Source organism: Chironomus tepperi, unplaced genomic scaffold (genome assembly GCF_022539635.2).
Source record: "Chironomus tepperi strain 1889 unplaced genomic scaffold, CSIRO-AGI_Ctep_v1 contig_354, whole genome shotgun sequence".
Taxonomy (NCBI): domain Eukaryota; kingdom Metazoa; phylum Arthropoda; class Insecta; order Diptera; family Chironomidae; genus Chironomus; species Chironomus tepperi.
Genome location: NW_027226476.1, coordinates 2676877 through 2699847, shown reverse-complemented (window position 1 = coordinate 2699847; position 22971 = coordinate 2676877). Strand labels below are relative to the sequence as shown.

General features: G+C 31.9%; 1 protein-coding gene across 1 annotated transcript in view; it reads right to left on the bottom strand.

Annotated features, from left to right (window-relative positions):
* LOC139094533 (acid sphingomyelinase-like phosphodiesterase 3b) overlaps positions 1-22971 on the bottom strand; it is a 63980-nt gene that overhangs the window by 11412 nt on the left and 29597 nt on the right. The window contains exons 5-6 of the mRNA XM_070645601.1: positions 7665-7897; positions 3059-3465 (exon numbers count right to left, since the gene is read on the bottom strand). Of these exons, the coding sequence (XP_070501702.1) occupies positions 3059-3465; positions 7665-7897 (640 nt within the window). The remainder of the gene's footprint in view (positions 1-3058; positions 3466-7664; positions 7898-22971) is intronic.

The window sequence follows — 22971 nt, the reverse complement described above, 5'->3', positions numbered from 1 at the left end:
TCATTGCACAAACAAACATCCAATGCGAAGGTCATTTAAAGGTCAACTGTAGAAAGGTCAACTTCCAGTTGTGGATATAGAAATCAGACTTTTGCCAAGTCTAGATAAACAAATTTCCCACTCATTAAATCCATAGCTTCATTATCTATTGATCAAACAATTATAAATTCCAACCCATTAAATTGGTAACTGTAGACAGTGCCTTCAAGTGGCAAACTGTAAACCTTTTCATGGACAAAGGACTTTTTAATCCAAAATTAACAGACATAATAAAAGATAAAATTCCGTTCTCACTTCAGACTTAATTTTCCTTTTGAGACTCAATCTTTTGTTCATTTTTTATTCAATTAAAAGTTTTCTTCTTAAATAGCAATTAAAAGTTTCTTTAAAAAAAGCACGTGTACAGCTTTAAACTTAGTCTTCAACTTTTTCAATAGCTTGAATAAAATGCACCTTAAAGCTTCTTTTTTTACTATTTTTTCATCCTCATAGTGATGATAAAAGCTTTTCTTTTTGAAAATCAAGTCTTTTTCCTTCATTTCTCTCAAAAGAGACCCACTACCGCCATCATCATCCAATTGAATACGACGATGAAATTTTATCATGTACTTAAGGCACACGAAATTTCTTTTTTTGTTCTTCTTCTGCTTCTTGACTTTATGTACATGTGATGGGGAAATCAAGTCGGTTGACAAAAAAATAGTAAGTAATTCAGTTAACTATGGGAACTATGGAGGGATGGAGGTAATGGCATCGTCTAACAGCTGCTAGACTCATTTGTGACTCGTTTTGGTATGTAATTTGCAGGACAAGCAATTATTCTGAACGCAACAGCTTCAAAGACTATTTTCTATCGTTTTAAGGGTTCCATTGCTTCAGTCAGGATGAGTGGCTTGCTAAATAGTCAAAACAGTCAATAATGACCACTATTGCCAGAAAAGTAAGCTGAAATCCTGATTTATTATGCAAAAAACCAGAAAATATTATGAATTTCCTACTGTACATAACCCATCAAAAATATCTACGCCTGTATATCCATTATCTTCCAATTCGTCTCTAAATATTCACCGACATGTCAAGATACGTGTGTATTCAACATAGTACATGCACAAAGTTCGCGATATGCGAATTGCTAAATTGAAGAAAAGAGAAGAGGGAACCAAAAAGTGCTTTTATTTCCATTTTAGTCTTGTTAGTGGAAATTGAGAATGGATGAGATATTGGAAAATGATGTTAGTGAAATAGCGTGAAATTGATAATGATTTGACTCTGATTTTTTTCGTTTTGCTGCCTTCTTTCTCTTTTTGCATTAAATGTTCATTCATACGAACTGTTCGATATTATTGTCATTATTATTACATTCAATCGAGTATGAGTTTGCTCGAAGGAACGAAGGCAATCAAAGGGATGAAAATGTGCTAATGCTTTCTAATATCAGCAGTTAAATTACGTACATGCCACAATGAGAGTCTGAACAAAAAAATGGAAGAATAAAGAAATCGATTTTGCTTTCTCTGGTGCTGTTGCCTTTTTCTCGTTTCCTTATTTATTTCATATGAATGGAATATAAAGATTTTTTTAGCCAACAAAGCAATGGGAAATGCTCTTTGATATCATGAGAAGCTTTGACTTGTTTATTGAATGAATGTGCCTTTAAGGTTCAGAAAAAATGTTGAGTTTCTAATATTTTTGTCAAAGTTCTCACTTATTTTAACACTTATGGAGTGTTGACTGATTCTAGTGAATTTAGTAATGCTGTTAAAGTGATACTTATTGAGAGAATTTATGGACTTACGTCACTGTCATTGAAGTTTGTCATTTATTATTTTAACCAGATATATGAGCAGCGAATGGGCAAGTATAATCATTAATTAATGATAAAGTAAATGACAATAATTATTATTCAGAGTTGAAATCATGTGCTGAAATTGCCAGATGGCTCGATGAAACAGTTTCGTGTTTCGTGACTTAATTACTTTATGCCAGAGGCGGAATTTGACCTTAGCGTCGACTATGAGCTTTATTATATGACAATACAGTGATCATGAGTTTGATGCCTGACAAATTTAAACGTCTTTGACTATACAGCCTAGCTTCAGCCTTATGATTAGCATAGAATCAAGTGAGAAGCCTTCAACTATTTTCCCATGCACAAAAAACTCAAAATTATCTCCAAATAGACTTTGCACTTGAACGACAACTCTTTTTTCGACTTCATCACTGTTACCAAAAATCCAAAGAGCATTTAAAGGCAATTATTATCATGTCCTTTGACAAGCAGAATCAATTATATTCATGCATGGTCTCATTAAATGAAAATTGAATGGAAATTCAATTAAATATTCATTATTATTCATTTGATCAACCCTTATTAAACCCATATTAAGCCTTTAATAAATTTTCATTATTTTTTTAAACATACTGACAGGTTGAAAGCTTGGGATTATTCTATGAATTATTATTATCGACATTAAAGTCAATTGAAAATAAAATTTCAATTTTTATCCTACATTTATTTTTGGAAGTAGATTATAGATACATAGAATAGGCAAAAGGACATTTCAAAGGTATGGATATATTCCTTAATTCACCAGCATTTTGTTCATATCAAGATCATGTCCTGAAAATAATCTTGAATAATTTAATATCTTAAAACTGATTTCCTACTCAAAATTCCAAATCCAACAGAATCTACACGAAAAATGTTTACCCATCACAGCTTTAATATACAAACTTGAATTTTCAACCATCTATCATTCAAGCTAAGTGGTATGTAGGAGCGATTGCAATCAGAGTCTAAAAATGGGAATGAAATTTGTATTCAAAAGGTCACTGTTTGCGTAAAAATTTCACTCCCAAAAGGGTCTAGCGGAAAAAAATGTTAAAAAAATGTAGAATTGAGGAAGGAAAGGAAACGAAAAAAAAAAAAAAGTTTGGAAATCTTTTCAGTATAAAAGAGTAAAGTATCATGGAATTTAATATAAATCTGTTTATGCGTAGTCGATATGATGACGGTCAGTAATGTAAATTTAAAGATGGTTTATATGTGTTTACTTACAGTTTCCTTATTTCTAGTCGATTTTGCGAGAACCTCCTCGAGCCATTCCCACTGCTTCTCTGATTCATGTGACACAGATAACGCACTCACGACACCGCCACTGTCGGCGCCATTTTGATAATTCACATCACTATTTGAGTGTGAATAGTATCTATCTTTATTATATCTATTATAATTATTGTTATTATTATGCTCCTCATTATCATGATGATAATGCTTCCGATGATATCCCATGTTGTACTGCTGTTGTCCTCCACTACCGCTTGGCAGCACAATTGAACCATCGGGTCGCTGCCTAATTGCCGATGAATGTGATTGAGAATATTTGAAATCGTGCCTCATGAAATTCGTATTTAATACAATGATCCTTAGACGACTTTTTGTCTGCTCAATTGTGTAGTATCCGCCTGCAAATACATATTATAGAAAATGAGACATTTAGATCAAATTGAAGGAACTTGTTATTATTATCATTATTGTCTCCCTTCCTTTTCCCATCACATAGTTTCAGTATAATTAAATCAATTTTCAATTCTCCTTCCTGCTGTTCCGTTCTATCTGCTGCTCCGTTTTCAATTCTATCAGTCAGTTATATCAATAAGGATTCTTCACTATAATTTGATATAATAACCATAATCATAATCATTTCTATGAGTTCTTTAAAAGCGCATAGATTGCAATAAAATCATTGAGATACGGCTGAGTATAAAATTACATTTAATGTTGTAAGCTTCTTTCAAGGATATTGAACTATTTAGACTTACTACATACATTGTTTCATTTCTTTTAATTCTAAGATTTAATTAAGTTGTTATGATTGAGCTTATATTGGCTAGTGAAGTGAGGTACCTGTAAACCTAATCCCTAACCTGACTGTGGGGTTGCCATTCTTCAGACCAGGTGCTTTGGATAGGTTTTTATTCTATCGTTTAACGTTACAGTCGGGAAACTTGAAATTTTATCAGCTTCGCAGTACAACTTTAGTTTCCTCATCTCACAGTCCAAATCAGACTACAAAGTATTATGTACCATCAATTTCCAGAATCTAACTGCGTAGGTATCCAATAATAAATAGACATTATACTCTTCTTCATAACTCCAAACTCTTAATTGGATTGATAAGAAAAGGTAGTGTAGTTTAAAAAGAAATAATTAAAGGATTAAATAAATTTTCATAAAAAATTAACCTATTCTGTCTAAATCTCACTTAATTACTAAAGTTTTCCAATTTAACTTTGAATCGGTGTATTGCAAAAAAAATAAAATAAAGAAACTTTATTGAATTGCAATTAAATCTCGATTGCTTTCAAATCTCGATCTTGCTATGTATAAATTTTTAATTGATTTGAAAAATCTTCAATTTCTTAGTTGTAATTGCTTTTAACGGAGTATTAGTCTGATCGGCTGTCAAAAGTGATGTCTTAAGTTTTAACCAGATTAAAGTACTTCGATTGACTTGAAGTTGATTCTAAGTTTTGATAAAATTAACGAAATTCGAATTTCTAATGAGCTGTTCTGAATCAATTCAATATCCGACAAGAAGTCTGTGAGACTAGGACTTGATTTTAAATTCGGTTTAAATATAGGCCGGTGTGCCATTAATTGATTATCGTTTAAATCCGGCACCATGACAGAGTCAAGATTTAAGCCGAATTTGACATCAAGTAAGAGTAAGAAAGCCTGTGACCAGATTTTTGACTGATCAACCGATTAAAGCCACAACTCGAAGTCGACTCGACTACAAAATTCGAAATCTGATTAGAGCTATACGGGTATATTACCTCGATCCTTAGGGTTGGCCCACAATCATCCTATAATTTTTCATCAAACGCCAGGAAGATTAGAAGTCAATCATGTAAGTATCCCAATATACCTTTCAATAATTCCTTTCCTATTTTTCTATTTTTTCACAACAACCCGATTCCTGCCCCATTCCCATTTCCTCAAAAATAATCTCTATAAAATAGCATTAAAAGATCCCCAATCAACCTTCCCTAGCCTCATTAATATTTTATCTCAACAATATACTGGTACGAGATCCAAAAGTGAAACAGCCTCGAAATGATCCCAGACCAAAAAGGAAGAAGGCCAAACAAAAATTATCAGACATAAAGGAAATTTCCTCACAGATACTGCAATCATTATTTCACGCATTAATGAGTTCATGTTCCGATGAAATAAAATTATAATCATCATTATATTATGCTTCAATGATCTTATTAAATTGGAAAATAGCAAACAAAAGGAAAAAGGAAAAAGGAGAAAAAAGACGTTCATGACCCTTCAATGAATTCCTTATCTTTATCGTACTATTTTCCATTTTCTTCTTCATCCACTCCATACTCAACCATTTCTTGTCTTCCTGCTCTATCCTTTCAATAACTTTTTTTTTTTTTTTTTTTAAAGTAAAGAGTCGAAAGGAAGTGAATTTCAGGAATATTTATGGGTACTCAATAGGGCATTAGGAAATCAATATCCGGTATATTAATAGCAAAAGGTTTATACTGTAAATATCAATTACAGATAATATAATGATTATTTTTTTCTTCTCAGTTCATAATAGGTTTTGGCTATGTTTATGTAACTTTATACTGACTGGATAAATAAAGCAAGTAGAGTTATGGATGTTGCTGATTTCTTCCTGATAATATTACGGATTATGGCACTGTTAATGATGATAATAATTGCTAGAGAAAGTTTTATTTGTTATTATGTTATGCTTATGGTTAAAATGTAACATCCTTGTTGTGCAAGGGAATTAACAAAGATGTGTATTTCCAGCAAAAAGGGGATTTGAAGCTTGAATTTTAAGTAAAGTTCACAGTCGATTCAGATTTTGTATGGAAACGCCGACTTAAGTCAATACAAAATTTGAGTCAACTTCTCTGACTTTAAGTTTCATACATATGGATGGCGTATCCAAAAGAAGGTTCATCAAACCCATTTTGGACCAAATTCTTGAATTTTCCATTTCTAGGTTCTAAAATTTTCTAGGTCCATAAAAGAAGTTAATTAATTGAACATTATTAACATTTGAGCCACACAGATTGCTTCATACCTAACAACACAATCATAAATTAAAGCAATATCCATAAAAAGTCATGATCTTCATCCATTTCATTCTTCATCCAATAATTTTGCCTTATAAATTTAATTAAAAATTCTTCGAAGGCTACACCTTTTTGAGTCGTAATAATTCAACGAGAATGGAATCGATAGTTTCATAATTTATGTGACAAATTTATAAATAGATTCTATAGACATTATTAAATAATTCTTCGTATTTTCTGCTAAAGATGTGAAAGATATGTCATTCAATATTTTTTATTGAGTATTCCATACTTTATTCAAGAGATTAAGCTTAATAAGATTTCTTGTTAAAGTTGGATGTACACTTGGAGAAATTGAAGGAAAAATCAAATTTGCTGTTGTTGTATGTTTAAGCTTTTATTTTAGTTGGCCAAAAATCTGCAGATTTGAATTTTGGACATTTTATTTGTGATAACTTGCAGGTTTGTCCCAACCTTAAAACTCTCTAACAACAACGGGGCCGTTCACATATTATTTTTTCATGTTACATGAAAAAATTGGATCACACAATGAGGACTACTTGCCGGAAGGAAGGTTTTTGTTAGAGTAGTGTTGCCAAGTTCACAAAGTAGGAATAGCCATTGCTTAAATAATTTGAAAAGCAATTGTTTTGCAGGAGCTATAGAAGGTATAAGGATTATATGAGGGCGTATGGGGTTTTAAGAAAGGGTTTTGAGGTTTGGTCACGGAAAACCCCTTCCAAATTGAATAATTTGTCTAAAAAGAAAGGGAATTGACTTGGAATTGACCTCCAACCCTTGCCCCTCCCCCTCTCTTGAGATACGTCCTTAGTTGATACTATACAACTATATGACATACATGACTAAATTATTAAATCATGAAAATTGATAATATTAAATCACATTAAATAACAACAAGTCAAAAGCACTTTAATAAAATTAACAAAAATTTAATCTGTCACTTCAATAAAATCGAATCAATGTAAATAATATGTAATTAACACTATAATATGTACATAATGTTGCATTAATTACCCTCAAAAATTAAATCGTTTTTTTTTCTTTCAGTGTTATTTTTCATAAGCAGCTTGTAGCTTGTAGCCTGTATTGAAGCCTACATGAATTTCAAACAAATAATAAAAAACGAGAATGAAATGTAAAGAATTTTTATCAGCGATAATTTTTTGTAAATTTTCTGCGTCTATAAGCTCTCTCTCGCGTACAACATTCGCGGAAGTGAATATATATAATTTTTTTTTGTGTGGATATAATAAAGAGAAATAATATATATTTTATGTGTACATTCCAAATACAGATTTCATTTTTTTGCTATTCGTACGGCATGCAGATAGAACAAGGAAGGCGGGGAAGAAGATGTTGCGTAAATATAAATTATGTATGCAAATATATCCTCATTATCTTTTCGTAATGTCTATTGAAATTAGCCTAAGGCGTCTGCTTAAATTAATGATATAGATAGAAAATCGCTGTACAGCCATTGCGTACTTCAAATTTTCAATTATTTAGCCTTTAAAGCCCACAAAAAAGAAACTTACCTATTTTAAATGTTTGCACTGCTTCGGGTGGCAACCAAGTCTTCCAAATGTTGCTTAAATTCACGAGAAAATTTTTATAATCTTTATAGTCGCTATTTTGAACATCCTCATGTCCCAGTACTGGAAATACAAATTGCGATGGAAACGTTCGTCCTAATAAGTCTGTGATGTTCCTTAAGAGATCCAAACGATTTCCCTCTGATAAGCGTTTTGCAGAATGTGATAGGCCGTCTCTGTAAAGAAATGTGGATAGAAAAGAAAAAAAATTGTTAGAATGGAAATGAGAGGAAGGTACGAACAAATTAGTTCCGTTTCTTTTTAATTTAAAAACACAAACTCGTATGGTAAATATTTTTTTTCGTCTCTCGTGCTTTCTTAGGATAGAATATTTACATTAGAAATTCTTTTAAAATATTCCGTTTTGATGTTATCAGACTGAGTTAGAGAAATGACTTTGTCGGTGGTTTGTGGCTGATTTTGAATTTAATTAATGTTTAAGACTCAGTTTCTATTAATATAAATTGCAATTTTCTCGCATTTATTGTAGTTTCTCGCAGTTTTTTGTGACTAATCTATTGATTTAGATGGACTGCGGTTTGACTCCGAAGCTGACCTAATGTCTTCTCGTAGTATCCCTTAATAACGCTACATAAACCGTTAATGGCCGAGTATTGTTCCGAGATAAAAGATAGAGAAAGAGTCTACCCTAAGCACATCATCCTACTTCCCCACAATCATGCTAGGGATGACAAGACTCACAACCGCTTCATAAGATATGTAGCTAGTCATTAATAAGCTGAAGAAGACTTTGATGACAAATATCCTAAATAATTCACCTAGATCTGGATGTTTTCCACTTTAAAACATTATATTAATGTGTTGTAGAGCCACATCAGCAGCACTTGATGGACTAACCATTCTCTTGATTCTACAATGAGCAGTTCTGTCCTTGTTCAATTTTTTCTATTGTTTAGAGAAAATTTGAAAAATATTCGACTAGCCTACTGCAAGAAAATTCAATACTTTTCCCAATATAGAACTGTCGTGATGCCTTCAATGCACCCCATGACTACATGTGAATGTTTTAAATTAAATCCTTTATGATCTGACGATTACATTAAAGCGCTTAATACATCCTCATTTTATTTCAATCCCAAACTCAAAATTAAACTTCCTTTAATTATTACTGAGAACTCGTTGTCCCTATAGACGAAAATTTTAAATTATGCGGGCGTTAGCTTCATAATTAAAAACCATCTCATTCAATATAAGCCCACATAAGTATCTCAATCATTCATATACATATGATTATGTCATAACAACTTCAAACGTTCCAACATCACCATCTATATTTGACTTTACAACCCAAACAAACCCTTTTGAGTTAAAAATAAATTCAGCTGTGAAATTGCATTGGATGTAGGCCATGTGCTATATTTAATCGTATTTTTGACATACATTTTCATTCATTCAATATTTCAGTTAACATTCTTGTTATATTAGCTACTGAATAAGACATTGATTGATTGATTGATTGTATTTCGCACCCAGAAATGGAAGAAATAGAAAATTATATCCTTGAATGTCAATTTGCTACTCAAAATCTTAAGTGGTTAACAGTTTGAATCCAAGGACTTTTGGCTTTTAATTAGCAGCCTATCCTTCTTCAATTAAATGGAGCTGTCTCTGCATTTGTATTCAAGACCTGATTGACACCAACTCTGATTATCATTCAATTTTCTTCGTTCTTGCCATAATCTTGGCCGTGCTTAACCACCCATGATATTGAAAAAATCAATACAGAGAGACTTTTCGAATTATTGTAATTTGTGCCCTTCCAATCCATCCATTCTCGAAAGCTGAAGAGGGAAAGTTGTTCCTTCTCATTTATAAAAAAGTCAGTTAGCAAATCTGTGAGTAAGTAAGCAGCAGTTAGGCAGAAGACAGAATGGAAAGAAAAAGGACTTATGAAACTATGCGGTGAATGACTAAATACTTAAATATATATTGAGGGTAGTTAAGAAAAGAAAGACGACAGAGAAAGAAATGTTAAAAAGCTTCATTTTCTCCCTCCCTTCTTTATGCTTCATTTTCCTCGTCTTTCTTTCTTCTTTCAATGATTTGTTCACAATTAGCATAAATTTCCTTAAATTTTACTCAATTCAACATAACAACACAATGTTGTAGAAATAAGAAAAAGGAGAGAAATCACGGAGAATACTTGAATTGGATTGAAGCTGGCAGGGAAAATGAGCGAGACTCGAGGCAAGGCAATAAAGTTGAAGAATACGAAAAGTTTATTGGAATTTTATTGCTTTAATGTGGATTTAAGGCGCAATTTTTGGGGTATCTAGTTGATTTCATCTTCAGCTGTGGATTGAGGAACAGTAATGTTGAAGGTTATGTTCATTAGCTTCAAATTGACTCGTCATGTCGCTATGGACTGTCGGTATTCAGATTGCACTGATTTAAAGTACACTATTGTCTCTATTGATCATTATTATTTACTTCCTTAGCTCAATGGACATTAAATCACATTTAATTCAACTTAGGCAGAGAATCTGTACAAGCTTTGTGATGTGGCCAGTAACAGAGTCAGATGGAAGGCTTTTTGCAATAACCTAGGCTCCAAGTCGGAGCATGGTTCCAGTAAGTAAATAATTCAACTTAGAACATCTCTATCAACCCCATTTGACCTAAAACGTATGAATAATTCAGACAAAATAGCTCCCATGCTTCCTAACATCCAAAAAAGCCGCTAAAAATGAATGAAAAAGAGAAGGAACGAAGAATTTTTATTTCCATTCTGCTTACATTAATGATGATTGATTAAAAAGGAATTTTATTCATGAAAATCATGTAATTTCTTCATCCTATTTCGTACTTTTTTCTGTAAATCTGATTTCAAAAATAGTAGAAGATGTTGGGCCTGTTTACAGGTGTGGGTGGATTTTAAATTTTAAGTAACAATGCATGTAAAATTTCCATTCAATCTTAATTAAGATGGGGAAACATTTGAATGAATTCGAGTTCTTTTTTTATTGATTGCCGTAAATCTGACAATTGAAATGGCGGTGATTTAAGTGCGATTTCGTGAGTAGAAGCTGTAAAATTTCACGTGTAGGCTGGATTGAGTAATTGCTATTTATTTTGAGTTTTGTGAGAAATGTTGAGGTTCTGGAGTTAGTTTGTGATTTTGTCGATATCCATCATTGAATTCTGTATATGGATAAGAGCTGTGTAATGAGCATTGGATAGAAAAAGCAGGCATAAATGTGCTTTATGCCATGCTCCCTAACAGCCTCCGGTAGCTCAGTGGTTGGAGTTTATGACTGAAAATGCTAGGTAGTGGATTCGATCCCACTCAGCATATGTTGTAGAAGTACTAAGGTTCTAAACAGAAAGCTGGGTCTATTAATACTGAAAGAAAGCCTTCTCAGTAATTCATTTGTGACTCTCGAGTTAAGTGGAGTCACACAAAAGCTACTCTTCCCAAATTTCAATCCTGTCATCTCCAAATCATCCCAATTTTATATAAATAATAGTCCATCCTCTAATGAGACATCCTGGGATTTCTTATTAAAACTTTTTCTTTACAAGCTCTAAATTTATGCCTTTCCCAAATTCAATCCTAAGCCAGATGATAATTAGACTAATTGAATGAAATATATTTCCAAGAATTTTTCCTTTTTTTTGAGATGCTTGAGCAAATTATTCATTTCCATCCCCAACTCTCACTTAAAGACTTTGAAAAGAAAACTTTCCAACCGTGACTTTAAAGGAAAAAAGAAAATATTAAAACGGGTGTTGGCAAGGTCGATTAAGGGTGAATTTTAATAAATTATTAAAAACTTTTCATGCTGTCGTATAGTTTTCGAGAATTTAATTTTTAACACTCAATTTTGTGTCCATGACAAACCATAATGCGTAAAAATTATGTCTGAAACTTTATTTCAGTAAAGTGTGAAGCTTTTAACCCACCATGAATGAGCATGCTGTCTTGAATCAATTCATAATGACAGTGGGTACTTTAATTGGATGTAATTTGAGTAGCAGCTTGAAAATGATTGAGTCTAGACATGTAATAAATCAATTAACTTTTTTACGTATAATAAAAATTTTTGAAGCTTAAAATGTCATGCAATTGCATCAATTTGACTTCTTATGGAGCAGTTCAGTTTCTGTAAGTCACATGAGAGGGAGTAACGGGTAGCAAGTCATAAAATAGTGACCCTATACCAGTATGACTCAAAATTGGACACTTCAACCTGAAGACATTAAATTCCGATATACATGTCATGTTCAATACAAATATTGGTTTTTCAGCAGCTATATCTCCAGCCATCACCCAAAAAGTCCCAAAACTTCACAAACTTCCGATAATCATTGGTCCTTTATTAATATGTATGTTAAGATAATCATTTAATGAATCCCAAATCCCATGTTAAAACAAGAAGACAAGCCTGTTGTAAACATTAAGTAGCTATGACAGCAAGTGAAAGCATTAATTCCATGAGATACAAAATAAACTTTTATCACACTTAATCTCAATTAAATATTTCTACTAATGTAATCTAAAAGAATTTTCATATTTTCATCAGAAAATGGATATGTTTTCGTGCTGATAAAAAGTGATTAACTTTGGCTTGACATATTACAGCTAGGGATTTCAATCACGGTAAAAGCTGTGCTGGTATTTGATAAATATATTGAAAACCCTAGTTGAGGCATAAAGGAGTTGTATCTCTTTAAGAGTTTATAGGCATTAATGTTATTTTAACCTCTACACTCGTGCATATATATATTCCTTTTATTTCTTTTATCGCCTTTACACTCATCATTTTATTCTCATATAGACTTATCAGATTTTCACATAGAAAATAAAGAAGGAAAAAGTCTTTTAAGGCTTTCATTCAGTTCTATTCAATGAAGAGCTTTTAAGCTCATTCTTTCCATCATGAATAGAATGAGAAAAATTACTGAAGGGTTTGGAACTGCGGTTTGAGAATTTTAAATTAATTACTTGTTTATGATTATTATGGTGCTGTGTTAATTACTCATTATGAAGCGTTGCTTTACTTTTAAAATTTTAGGATTTGCAAGGCTCGAGATCACTTAAAGTTTCGATGAATAGAGCTCGTTTCAGACAGTTGTACATTCACGACTATTGACCTAAATACAAGGAAGTAAGAGGTAAGTAGTAATTAAAGCAACGCTTTTAAAAAATTAGTCGACACTTTAATATTGCTTTGAAATAAAGTTTTACTTTCAAAATGAAGCATTGCTTCAAGTTTTATTACAATTATTCTCACTAAAGCTTTACTTCATTATTAACCAAAAGGAAAGCAACGCTTTAATCAAAATCATTCTGAAGTCATTAAAGCAAAGCTTTAAATTTGATCAAAATATAATAATGCTTTATCACTGACGTCTGTATTAATAAAAACATGCAAATCAGTATCAGAATGGATAAACCATAGAAAATACACTTCATCTTATAACTTATAAGCCATAAAATGGATAAGAAAGAAGATGTATCAAAAAATATGATGAAAATAGAAAAAGAAAACAAGAAAAGAATTAGGCAATAAGATTGAATAAAAAGATATAATGGAGGTCGTACGAGATAGCTAGAAAGGAATAAGAAGTGAAAAAAATATTTACCTTCACTTCTTCATTTTCTTTCTCACCCAACCCTTCATTAACATAAATATTATTATTTTCCAACTTGTAATCAATATTCCCACAAAAGTGAGGAAGAAAGGGAAACAATTTTATTTTTTGCTGTTATTGTGTAATGTACAGGCCCTAAAGGCATACAACGGTTAAAATTATTTATACATCAAAACATTCCAAATTTGTTGTTGTAACGCCGCGCGATAAATTTTGCTTGTTAATTGAAAGACATAGGCAAAGTTTTTAGCATTAAAATGAGAATGTACAGCAAATTATTGGCCTGATGTGGGGCGTGCTCGAGTATATGTGAGTGTGAAAAAAGCCATTTGGAGAAAGGAACAGAACAGAAGCAGAGAAAAAAATCAATAAAAAATAATTGAGTCATTGACTAACAGAATCTAATTACGTAAAATGATGCAAAAAAGCATGAAAATTTCATTCGATCCCTTCATTGTCTCCGTCCCTGCCACACTCACTGTTTTTGTGTGTAAGTGTGTCTATGAAAAGCAAAACAAATCTATTTTCACTTCCATTTCCTTCATTTATTATACTCGACTCAGCAATAAACAAACAAAAACTCAAATAAAGAGATAAAATGAATGAATAGATATAGATAGTCAGCAGAAGCAGCTATATTTCGTCTTATAATGAATGAAGCTGCTCCACAAAAAAAACTTTTTCCTCTCCAATTTAGAGCTTATGAAAAGTTTTTCTTTTTTTTTTGTGCTGCTCCCCTCATCTCATGTTAGATAAATTTGTCTGAATCCTCATTCATCTACGGTTTATATTCCATTAAAATATAAATACTCGTATTTTAGCATATACGAATAAATCTACAGAGTTGTACATTCAAGCAGAAACTTGTACACATGGGGGTGTGTTTGATAATGATGTGTGAAGTTTAAGGGGAAGGAGGAATTCAACAATGATCTGCACTGCTTCTACAGACTCTAGATGATGAATTTCTACCCTTAACTGCTACACATATGCATCTTTGGAACTAGTCGTGATACACAAAGAGCGAACACTGACCATACAATGTCGAGTATGCTAACAAAGTGTGCTAGTGATGAGTATAGTCATACACAAATCACAGGACTGATGATAGGATTTTAACTTAGGATTTCAGACTCTTACATCAATTTCCAGACTCATACCTTAATAACTGAGTTATCAAGTCACTTTGGGATCTAAATTGAATGATGTATCAATGTTTGTGTCATATTCTTCAGCAGAGAGCTGATTTTGGACTATATGAACATCTTTTAATTGGCAAGCGGTAGCCAGCGATAGAGCCAGCTTCAGGAACCGACAGAAGGAGGCCATGGATCACACTTGATTTGTACGGCCAGCGAAATAAGTAAGTATGAACATCTTTGGAAGATAGCTTCGTATTAAAGCTTGGCAACCAGAGATGCAGCTTCATTCCAAATACGTAAAAGACACTAACCCTTCCGAAAATGCAAGCAGCACTTATGATTTGACTTCATACTTCAAAAGCTCTTACAAAACCACTGAACGTCACTTATGAAAACACCCCACAAAATATTTAGATTTTTGTCTCTCACTTTCACAGCATAAACATAAACACACATCCAAAAACAAACACATAAATATTGTAATCATTAAAATGACTTCACAGTTTTTCGCACTAGATTAAGGCTTTATGTAAATGAGTTCGCTTACTGAAGGGAAATTGAAATTCTTGTTACTTTTTTTTTCATCCATCCCAAGCTCATCTCGGTTTTAATTCTCCAACTCATTGTACATGTGAATACACAAACATAAATGAAAAATATTTACCAACTGGAAGTAAAAGCACACGAGAGGATTGAAAAAAAAAAGATATTTTAATGAAAATTTTTTCACTTCATCATTTTTTGTGATTTTTTTATTTTAAGTTCCATGTGAACTCATTTTCACTCTTGTTTGTTTTACTTTCAAGTGCTTTGCTTACACACAATCATGTCGTGGATGTGAGTTTTGTATTACCTTTTTGCAGTTGACAATATTGTATGGAATATGACATCATTTGCCTGCGAGGTGGCGACATTTAAAATTAGAATTGTGATGAATGAACTTTATAATAATTGTGGATTTGTATGCATGAGGATGAGATATTAGAAACAGAACTTAAAGTACGAGAAGCATATGATTTGGCCATAATGTTGCTTTTAATTAAGAATTCCATTCATATTTGCTGTCTGAGCTTTTTAAGAGCGTTTTACTGCTCTCAAGTGGACCATTTTGGATCAATCATGAAGCAAGTGGAGAGTAATAGCAGCAGATTCACTCAATGGCTCATTTAAAGGTCCTTTAACCTGCGTAGAGATCCAGGCAAGTATGGATTGTAACAATTTAGAGGAGATATTGAGATTTCTTCCATAAGGTAAGTAATACTAAGCCACTTCAATCCTAAAATTAAAATTAAATTACACCTTAATAAAATCCGCGATTTCTATCTCCAATAACCCAAACATTTCACGACTGTAATCACTTCATCTAAATCAGTAGCTCAAATATTCACATCAAAAGTCAATGTCCTGCCTGCACACAAAAAAAATCAATTTACCCATTGTCTACACACTTTATTCGCAGCTGTGAACTCAAATGACACTAAACTCATTAACAACAACACCTTAATCACTTATGGTACGTTGCAGGAAGTCACAATTTTTAATGGATTAAAGCCATGGATATCCATAGTTTTCTGGTGTTGTGTGTAATCAATTTTGTCTTGATTTTCAGGCCCTTATACGGAAATAAATTCTTTTTTTATGTTGTTAAATTAGCGAATTAATATGGAGACACAGCGTTCATTAAATGAGCAAAATGGGCGTGACTGTGACCGCAATTTATTATATCATTTTAAAATCTAAATTATGACAGAAATCAAGTAGAAATTCATGTAAATTGAAGGCAATTAGGAAACCCATTTTCTATGCTATATACAATCGGTATTAATTTTATTTAATGAGAAACTATCACGATATGGTACAATAGGAATTTTTGTCATCGTTTACATCATAATCTCTTTCTGAAAAAAGCTCTTTTGCCTCTTTTTGATATTTAATATCATTAATGGTATAATGCTGATGTTTGAAAAAGGGGTAAAAGCTTACGAAAAATTAGCAAATGTCGTCTTATTTCTGTGAATTCTTTAAGGCTGAATATTTCAAATATTCGAATTTAATAATCTTTAATATTTCTTTTTGTGGAGCTGTTCAAGAGGGAAAAAGGTATGATTTTGCAGTGTTATCATGAGCAGAATCATCAAATTCTTGCGAAAATAAAAAAGTCTGAGGAAAATTTTGCTTCTCCCTATGCGGCATCATCAAAAATTTATAAATTCTTGTGATTTTATGTGAGCAACAAAAAGCAAGTCAGAAACCTTAATAAGCGAAATAAACGAGAAGTTTTTTTTGCAAGATAGTTTTTCAAATTTTGCTGTTGATTTTTGATTTCAAATGTTTGCAATTTCTTAATTTTAGTTCATTTTATTCAAAGTAATATGAGAAGTTCAAAGTCTCTAAGTTTTGATGAATCTTCTTCCTTTAAATGAACTTACAACTTCAACCTCACTTTCCTACAGACATGAACGACCTCAAAAACCTTCTCAGAAATCTATTCATTAAGAAAGTTTTCAAAGCTGAATATTAAAGTTTTCAGAATATTAAAGCTGCTTACAATATTTATTGAAAATGTTGAATAAGTTCAATTAAGGACCTTTCAAACAGTTTTAATTAATAACTTACGATGATGTTTATTCTTTGGAGTTTAAAAACAAACTAAATGTTTATGTATATGAAAGGGTAAACAACTATGACAGGGGAAAAACAACTGATTGTAGTTTTATATACAATTTGAATATCAAATGACAGTTTACTTTTAGATGAATGAACTTTAGGTAATAATTCCGAGCAGACTCAACATATTGATTGAGTATAATCATAAAGACTCTCAATTAGGTGGTTATGCTCATTGTCTGTTAAGGAATAACTTCAAATTCTATGGAAATAGCACATTTCCCACAACATAAATACCAGATTTTTCATCTGGCAACCAACAAAACTGCACAAAAATCTTAATTTTGGGAATTTAAATTTTCAACATCCTCAATACTTTGTTTTTTAAATTCCAAATTACAATATTTATGTACTTAGTTTAATACAAACATCCATATATGAATGTAAATATGCGATTATGGAATGTAAAGACAATTTGAATAAATGATGTTTATAAAACCATTGGAAGAACATTTTGGGGGATAGATATGTACAGAGAACAACTTCCTATCATCATTTCTGACTTAACTAAATGTTATGCTGTATTCTTAATGCTGTAAAAAGAAGGCTTAAACATTCTAACATGAATGTATAAATATATTATGATATTCAATATATAAACATCTTATATACATATCTAGTCAAGTCAGTTAGTCTAATGTTTATGTGAGTACATAGAGATGTTCATTTCATAAAGATGCTGAAGGGTAGTATGAGGAGAGTAGGGCAGGGGGTGGAGGAATAAAGAAGAAAATAAAAATAAAAAAAGGCATTTCTCGGGTTATACACAAATCCAAAGATTTTACACTCATAATCAGAGAATTTGTGTCGGAAGAAAAAACATGAATGGATGAGATGCTTAATGTAGGTCGTAGACATTTGAGGCAATGCTGAAAACTGATTTTCACCAGATTTTTGTGTTTCTTCTTTTTTATGTTGTAGATTAAACAAACCGTAATGGGATGAAGCTGCTGGCATTAATTGTGAGAGAAAAAAATATGAGCAGAGACAAAAAGCTTCTTTTTTCTTGTATTTTGAGTTGGAAGGGATTTGAAATGTTTTGCAATGAAATAGTCATTAGTTAGTGTACCAAAAAAAAAGGCTGACATAAGTTTTGTGTATGAGGAATATGAATTAATTGTCAATTGATTTTTGGAGATTATTTTGGTGATGTTTGGGAATTTGAACTGAGAAATCAGTAACTGCATCAAAGTACATCCCTACCTGGCACTGCAACTCACTCAAAAGTGCCAAAGCAACTCCAAACCTTCCCTCATTAAATTCAAATCATTATTTGACTTTAAAACTGGAAATCGATTTTCCCACAAATTTATTAATACCTGCATAATTCATAAGCAAATATTTCGTCAATAGGAAGCTCTGCATGACTAGCAACAACACATTTTAATGCTCTTTTGAACTATTTTTGGGCTTCTTTCATTATATTAATAGTTCCCGGAAAGTCATGTCAATAAATAGTGGAAACATGACAATAATAAATTTATAATCATTTTGGGAGGTTTTCACACATACACATGTTAAATATTATCAGTAATCTACGCGTGTACTTACTGTATTTTAATGTCATAGGAACACAAGTTTGTGAAATATGTTGTAAAATTTTAATATCATCATTTGAATTATTTACGAATATAATCAAACAAAGTAAATTTACTGCTGTCATGCATGCCAGACATTTTCATGATGTAAAACGCACACAACTTCATGAAAGGATGAAGGCTTATTGGTGGGGTGCTTCATAAATGACGTCACATACTTGAGGGTGTGAGGGAGATCCTGAATGACATTTTTGGATATAAAATATTGTATAAAAGTACATCAAAAAATTGTAATTTTAAGTGACGTAACTCATGGATGTCCCCAATTTTCAAACATCAGAGAAAATAACATTCTGTTGACTCTGATAAAAGGTTTTGCCATAAACAGCTTTTTTGTGACAAGCAGCGATTTTTGATGATTACATTTTTTGTGTTTTGAATGTAAAATGTCGCAAAATTTTTGTCGCTTTATGCTCATATACAGTGTATGTATGAAGCATAACAACAATATAAAGCGAAAAAAAAACTTTTTTTATTACATAAATAAAACGAGTTTAAATAATTATTAATATGACTTCATATGTGCCATGATATGCTTTGTAAAGGAAGTAAATAAGTGAATAATGGTATGTATACATATCATACACGATGTTGGCTGTAGGATTTCCAGGAAACACGAAACAAAAGATGTAAGAAAACTTTTAATCAACTTTTTTTTTTGAAGTTTATTACATAACGAACATAAAGTATCAGATGTTTCCATCTTGTTTCATTCATTCACTAGTTTTTGCCTCCTTTTCTAAATTCAATTAGACAGTTCTCACATTCTTTTTTTTTGCTGTTCGCTTAGAAACTGTTATTAGGGATTCTAGTTTAGTAAATACGATTGAATGAAGGTCAAATGATCTTAAGAGTCTCAATTTGTCAGTTGATGTCGGAAATTGGACGTATTTTACTGAATATTGCACAAATAGACAATCTATGCATTAATCTAGTTATCTGTAATGATAGTAGATCTTTAAAGGCAACGTATATTCTAAAATAGAGCCTGCAATCAGTGATTTAGTTATAAATTCTACTTATGCTCAGCCTAAACAGATAAGGAGCTTGCTAATGAGTATGTTCACAAAATTGAGCCTGTTCAATTATGCTGATTAAGTATATTCATGACTACACCCATTTGGATGAGTCAGGGTGAGTATGCTCATTGTCTGATGAGGCAATATGGAACCTTAACATTTATCAAGCAAGATAATCTTAAAAAAGTGATCCCAAAATTCTATTACACCAATTATGGACGTCTCTTTAAAAATCCTTACAAAAATTCTCAACAAAAACTTCAAAAATTCACAGAAAACTCATCCAATTGGAACTTAATTGTTTGAAATACTCGAGAATCTTCTCTAATTTTTTTGTATTCCCTACACCAACCCACAAAAAAAAATGAAGAAGGAAAGTGAACAATATGAAAGCAATTGTGTTGAAAAGTTTATCATGATGTAAATTAATTTTCAAGTTCTTTTCTTCTTCCTACATATTTTTTTCCCTCAATTGGAATAACAAATTGATGCAACAAGAGAATAATTTGTAGCTTAACTTTTTCTAGTTTCATCGACCCAATTAGGAAATGCCAAAAATTGTTTCGAAAAGTAAAAAGTGCCAGCGGGGAGAATTAAGATTCATTTAAAGAATTCTTTGGAAGATTTGCGTATATATGCTGAATTTTTCTGTCCGTCATTCGATGAAATTCTTGAATTTTTCATCATCTTGACATTGTTTGTTTAAAGAAGTTCAGAAATGAAGGATGATGGAGCCTTTACAAAGTTGTGTAGGCCAGCGTAGGATTGCTATACATGCTGTACTTGCTGCTTACGCATTAATTTATTTCTGGATATCTGAATATACTTCTTTTAAAATTGCATACCTAAAGCTTAAAGCTATTATTAATTCATGACCTTATGCGTATTTGTTTTAACAAAAAAAAAGTTCAAAGCTCTCGACAAAAATATTAAAGTGACGTAAATCAAGGCACTTGTCAGAGTGAGACAAATGAGGATGGGTTCTCCTGGGTGTTTTGAATGCTCTACTAAGCCTCTTTTATTAACACTAACTGGAAGCTTCCTAAATTTGACGTCCATATGACTGTCATCTAGAAGCTGTTTTGAGTAAGCTCTTTAAGTTTGACTTGTAGATGCCAAAAGACCAAGAAGACATCCAAAGAATTCATGAAAGGATGCTTCCCATCGAGACAGTATTGCATTTGGAATTTGGCAAGCGGTAGTCACCGATAGAGCCAGTTTTAGGCGTCATTTATAAAATATCATGGATCACTGTACGGGTAGTGAAGTAAGTAATTAAGCATGACTGTCATTTGATGGAGCTCATAAAACCCCATTTCAGACCCTTCTTCATTTGTGCTACTCAGGTTAAAAGAGTAGAATTATTAAAATTAAGGAAGTAATTTCTAGAATTCACTTAAAATTCAGAACCACCTGTATGTGTGCTAGCATCATGCACTGAATAATGACTGTATATCATTGATATGATTCAAAATAATTCATTATTCGTCACGAAACTAGATAGTGAGTTTGAAAACTTAATCTTATTATGAAAGATAGTTACTTAAAATTCAGTATTTAGTATATTCAGAGTATGAAGTAAGTTCATTAAGAAGATGTTGCATGCATATTACTAATTATAAAAATTTCTAAAGAATTACAACATTTTAACTACTTATGAAAGATACTTAAAAACTTTTCGCTTCCTTACATCATAATACATCCTTCAAAGTCTTTAACTTTTGTCTCAATAATGCTGAAGCGCAATTCTATGCTTGTTAACAGAAAATTAAACCTTTTTTGGAACTAAATGTTCCCTTCTGGGTTGAAATAACATCAACAAGAATTGGACATAACAGGAATTTATGAAAGGAATTAAAATTCCATTTCACTATGAGAGGCATCTCATCTTCCATCTTCATGTCATCTTCAGCATTTTTCTTCGTTTTAATTTTTTTCTACTCAGCATCAGCACAAAAAAAAAATTGTGACAACTTTTTCTCACTCTCTGTGTTTCGTTTTTCAACAAGACATTAAATTTAATTTTGTCAATTAGGAAAGTTTCATCATACTTTATATTCTTTTTCTTTCTGCTGTAGCTATACGCCCTTGTCACATTTCTTACAAAAAGAAGAGGAAAAATATATAAATATGAGGAAAAAAAAAGTTCGAGAGAAATTAAAAGAAAGAAATATTTAAGAACTACCGGAGGCTGTAAGCTAATGCGCATTTCATTTCAATGTCAAAACCTGCTGAGTAGGGAATTTTTCGTAGAGATGAGAAGACTCGAGTCGCAAATCAACTTGAGTGCTGTTTATTATACATTTTTTTGATAAGAATGTTGCAAATTTAATTGCAGGAATGTTTGCAAAATGTTGGAAATAGAGAAGAAGCATGGAGCTATTCTGCATTCAATGTTCACTTGGAGCATGCGGCTTCTTTTAGAGTTTTTAACAAATATTTATCATCAATCCAGATGGAACAGATTGAAATTAGTCGACCTTCTAGCTATAAACTTGATGTTTATTAAACTGTCTACTTGAATCGGCAAAAATTGGGAAAGCCGAAGTCTAGCTCCGAAACTGACCAAATGTCAAGTGTATTCCTACTCATGCTACCCTGATACCGCTTAATACAATAAACTATGAATGTTAAGGCTTACAACTGACTGTATTGCACAGACTTAGCTCTTTGTCAAGCTTCAATTTTGACGACCATACAATAAATTGTCAATACAAATATGAAGCTACAGATATCATCATCAATATAATTCCAAAACCAACTCACGTTTAGATCCCCAATGCAACTAATTAAAACACCTACATTAGCAAGTCAGCTTCTAATTACCACCAAAAATACGCAAAGTCAGCCACCCACCCAAAATGAGTTACCAAATCGCAATTGTATAAATGAGAGATTGCACAATAAAAAAAATATGATATACATAACAAACAGCAAGCTGTGACGCAAATTATGAATTTAATTATGCTTTTTGACACTAAATTGTTTGCTCTCATGTTCCATACTTACGCTTTTAATGACCCTTCACCTTTTTTTCTTATTTCTGATACTATTGTTTTTATAGCAAATATACCCAATTAACGAAATGAGAAGGAATAGGAGAGTTATGTGTTTAGAATTGCTGTTTTTTTTATTCACAACTTAATAAATTGAGACAAATTTTATATGGAAAATTTACAGCAGTGACATATTTTATTGCCACACCAAA